A 4,885-nucleotide genomic window follows, 5' to 3' on the forward strand; every position below is an offset into this window, starting at 1 on the left:
CTTCATTTTAAATTTTGAAAATTTTTCCCAAGTATCTTTTATAACAATGTGGCCACCAACGAGAAACATGTTCTCTGCAGGTAAGTCTGTGTTGTATTTGTCTGACCTGAGACACTGAGGACATTGTACCTGTGCTGAGTTGCTTAAATAAAACAGCCCTACTCCTGTGCTCAGCCTGCCTCATCTCCTGCTTATTTGCATGTTCCCAAATCCCAGCCTACTTCTCTGAATATTGAATAATAGACTGGTCACAGCCAGTGCGGGAGTCAGTCCCAGTGGGAACACAGCACAGACCTGAGGGCCCCCGCTCAGCTCCTGGGGCTCCTGCTTCTCTGGCACTCAGGTAAGGAGGGAGAACACTAGGAATTGACTCAGACAGCGTGCTCAGTATAGCCTGGTGAGTCAGGGAAGTCCTCTTACAACATGATTGAATATATGGATATTTGTCCTTGTGTTTCCAATCTCAGGTGCCAGATGTGACATTCAGATGACCCAGTCTCCATTCTCCCTGTCTACATTTGTAAGAGGCAGAGTAACCATCACTTGCCAAGCAAGTCAGAGCATTGGCAATGAGTTATCCTGGTATCAGCAGAAACCAGAAAAAGCTCCTAAACTCCGGGACTATGCAGCATACACTTTGCGATCTATGGTCCCATCGAGATTCAGTGGCAGTGGGTCTAGGGCAGATTATTCTCTCACCATCAGCATCCTACAGCCTGAAGATGTTGCAACTTATTACTGTCTACAGGATTACAGTCCTCCTCCCACAGTGCTACAAGTCATAACAAAAAACATCCAGGAAAGCTGATGCATGAGCCTGGGCCAATCCAGTTGCTCCTCCTGGTGCCTCCATCTGGTGAGTAATTAACAAGGACCCATTCTGGATTTGCAAATCACACTCTCCCCTTATTAAATGGGCTTTCATTTTGCATCCCCTGGCAGCTCTGGGCATGCTGGCCACTCCTCAAATCAATCACAAAGCTGCTGGGCTCCAAGGTGTTGGCAAGGAGAGGGATTTGTGGGGATTGGGAAGGTTAGGGGTTGCTGGTCTCCATGACAAGCATCTGTCATTTCTCCAATATGAAAGGACTAATTGTCTTTGGGTTCTGTGAAACTTAAAATTAATGCATTAAGTAAATTTTGTGTTCCCCGCACCAGGCCAATTAGCACAAATTAAATTTCCCACTAACTGACGGAGGTGGAGAGAAACCAATTCTGGTGTTTGGAATTAATGCTGACTTCATGGGTGGTGGTTAGGGGTGTGACCTGGGCACTCCTGGGTTGCCCCGGCCTGTGTTGTGTAGTCAGTGCAAGTTAGCCTTTGCATGTCCATGAGCAAATCAAACCCACCCAAAGCCAAGGTCAACATTAGGAGACCCTGGAAATTTATGTGGCTGTGATTCTTAAAATTTGTTGTGCATAAAAATTTTGTTGTGTTGAAATGAAGATTCCTGGTTCTGCTTCTGAGGATCTGGGGGATCTGAGGGTCCTGGAATTTGCATTTTAACAATCATCTCAGGTAATGGCGATGTGAGTCTTCCCCAGTGCACAATATAAGAAACTGCAGAGAAAAGGTCCATGCCAAAGACAGTATGCTGGAGAGGCTTCGTTAACCAGTAGTCCCTGCTTGGATTGGAAAGGTCTGGATTCAAATTTCAACTCTAACCCTTGCTAGGAATGTGACTTCACAATGCTTCCCCCAAGTCTCCTCTTTCCTGTTTCTACTGAAATCTGCATTTTGGTCTGAGCAGTCACTGATGCACTCAACAGGGTGAGAAGTAGATGGATCAGGATAGCAAAGCAGATGGGACCATGGAATGTACAGGGCAGCCCCCGCGTTTGGAGCATAACTATTGTTTTTTTTTACTCTTTTTAAAAGACATTTATTTTGTTTGTTTATTTTGTTTTCTGATGACAAGCTGATAAAAAAAATCAACTAGTGAAATAAATCTCAGGGAAAATGGAGTCCCCAGCAAGTTCATTGTAGGAAAGAAAAAAAAAGCCATTCACAGTTTGGGAGAGCTTTGTTCTATGCAAGTACAAATAAAAATGGGATCACACCAAGTATTTTATTATGCAACATTGCTTTTTTCCCTTTTGGCAATATGTCTTGGTGATTTTTTTTTAATGTCAGAACATACAGATCTGCGTCTTCCTTTTTCATTGTGCAGCTGAACAAATGATGAGTCTGCCTAAGCTGACAATATTGGTGGAGACTATGTAAGAAGGGCAGCTACATTCTACACTGTAAGGACCATTTATCTTCTGTGTAAAAAACACCCCTCAGTCACCCTAAGTGCTGGTAATGAGTAGAAGGGTCTGATGGGAGAGTGAGATGTTTTGACATATTTACAAGCAACATTTACAGCATAGAACTGGAATGTCAGGAAGACTTGAGACCACCATGTCTGATTCAATGCATTTTACAGCTCAGGTGACCAAGACCCCAGAGGGGAAGGGAATGTCTAAAGTCACACCACATGCTAGTTGTTGAGTCTAGACGCAACCCTGAACTCTACCTCTTGACTTTTAGCCCCCTGTAAGAGATATTCTTTGAAACAGAGGAAGTGGCAAAGTAATCTGAGTACAGACCACTGATTTTTTTACCTCCAGTCTTTGTTTTTCATTGTTGCAGCTACACCAACGTGGTAACACTTTAAAAATCAACTCACCTTTATGAAATTACTTTCAAAGTATTCAACCTAGTTTTCATGGAAACTCTTTGTCCTCTCATATTTTATAGTTTTATATAACAGTTAACTGAATAGATAATTATAATAGAAACACAGCAGGTGAAAACAGGTTGGGAGCACATAGAGATAACACTGGGGATGAATGACTGTCACCCAGTAGAGACAGGTGGACCATGATAAACTGTAGACAAGTAGTCTGGCTAAAAGCTTTCTGGTCTGGTATGGACCAGCAATAAGTCTTACTGAAGAACAGTGCTGCTCAGTCCCCTGAAGTGGTTCGCAAATTTTGGTAAAGAAGAGTTTCCACTAAAATAGCTAGTTTGTTTTAAAAAGCATTTACTATGTAGGAGGCACAGTGCTATACTTCCTATGAATTATTTCCTCTATGAAATCTTATAATCCTTAATTTCAAATTTGAAACAATTTCATAAGTTCAGAAAATTGAGAATCAGACATTCTGACTGATTTAGTCACTCTACTAGTGAGTGTTGTTGCACCAAGAATTCTACCACACCAAGCTCAACCCAATTCTGAAGTCCATGCTCATCACCACTTAATTATACTCAAAGGTTGTTTTTCCTTGATAGTCAATGATTTGTCCAAATGTGATCCTGTGGAGTATGCACAAGGGTAGAAGTATTAGTGGCCCCAAGAGTGACCCTTCCTTGACCAACCCGCACTCCCCATCCCAGTTTTCTGACTTGACCACAGGGCTTGCCGATGAGTACTTCAAGGGTGATGTGGCTTGCCAGGTACTGGAGAGTGAGTGAGCAGAGCAGTTACAGGCCTTCTGGGAGGTCCAGAAGCTCAAAGTAGGTGGTCAGGGTGGCCGAGGGTGGCTGAAAGTAGTTGGACCTGTACCCAATCCCACATGCACATCTGGGACCAGTAAGCCTATGCAAGATACACAGTTTGACTGACTCGAGGTCCTGGGGAGATGTGAGTCTTTCTAAGGCTTGACCTTGGATATGCCATGGGTGGACAGTCACTGGCTATGAAGGTATATGGGGTAGGACTGTACAGGAAACAGACTACCCCTGGCCTTTGGAGGTGATTTGGGTGAGAAATGTACATAGGAGATGCTTCCTGGTCGTGGAGTTTGCATGGGTTAAGACTGCCAGTCTTGGAGATGTCATGAGTGAGATGACCAGCCCAGGCTTCTATCTAGCCCTAGTTTGGATCTTGAACTCTTTCTTTGATAGCAAGTCCAGAAAAATTTGTGAGAAGTAGAGAAACAGTTGGTAGAGGCCCAGCAGATAATTCAGTTGAGTGAATTGGAGAGAAATTCCACAGGAAGAGGTGAGTAGTCAGGAACCCTTGGGACTGGCTGCTGGTGGACAAACCTGTCTTTTTATGTTTCATTCATTCATAAATACTCATTGAATACTTACTGAGTGCCAGACACTGCATGTGGGGCTGGGCAGAGCAACAGGCATAACCCCTGTTCTCTTGGGGCTTACGTCTAATGGAACAGGCAGATGTTAAACAGATAATGCACCAATGTCCCAAATGGCACATTACCAAAGTGACAGGTGCTGTTTAGTAATAATGCCAACATTATATAGAAAATAGTAGCTCTATGGGCAAAGCACTTTTGTCTTTGAAAATTTTTAACATAAATTTACAGGAAAGCAATTTAGTGTTTAAAAGTAGAGCCTGTAAAGTCACATTTCTGGGTGTGATCATTTAAATTTTTTTTATTTTAAAGATGTGGGTTGCAATTCAGGATTAGGCATACAAATGTTCATTGTGTTGGTACCCTTGTTGATGAGGTGTGTCCCCCTCCCCCGGCAGATTCCCACTATTGCCAATCCCACCTCTCCCTCATTCCCACCCCAGCAGTTTCCTGCTATGGCCAACCTGGATTTGAATTTTAACTTCATCTCTTATAGGATGAGTGTTTTGGAGAAACAAAATAATTGTATGTCTGTTTCCTAATCTTTCACACAGAGATTGTGTTGGATGATTAATAGAAAGTTTTAGCCACATGTATTGCACAGAGTTCTGAATAGTTACTATTATCATCATTATTATGAGGAATAATTAGATCACTCTCCATTCTCATAGTAACCTGTAGAACAGAAACCACATACTAGAATACCCATTTTACAGATGGTAAAGCAGTATTATGCACCTGGCAGTTGTGGAATGGTGAGAAAGTGAAAGGGTTGCTGCTTTACCCAGTGATGGAT

At 42.7% G+C, this 4,885-nt stretch overlaps 1 gene segment (V, D, J or C); it reads left to right on the forward strand.

The window, feature by feature from the left end:
- Positions 1–243: 243 nt before the first annotated feature.
- On the forward strand, positions 244–808 carry LOC103254354 (the record flags this gene model as incomplete). The annotated part of the segment is given in 2 exon segments: positions 244–343; positions 468–808. Coding segments are annotated over 2 exon segments (441 nt in total), but the record flags the coding sequence as incomplete, so codon positions are not given.
- Between the last annotated feature and the right edge of the window lie 4,077 nt (positions 809–4,885).

This window comes from Carlito syrichta, unplaced genomic scaffold (assembly GCF_000164805.1).
Source record: "Carlito syrichta isolate Samal-C Ts95f unplaced genomic scaffold, Tarsius_syrichta-2.0.1 Scaffold276516, whole genome shotgun sequence".
NCBI lineage: Eukaryota > Metazoa > Chordata > Mammalia > Primates > Tarsiidae > Carlito > Carlito syrichta.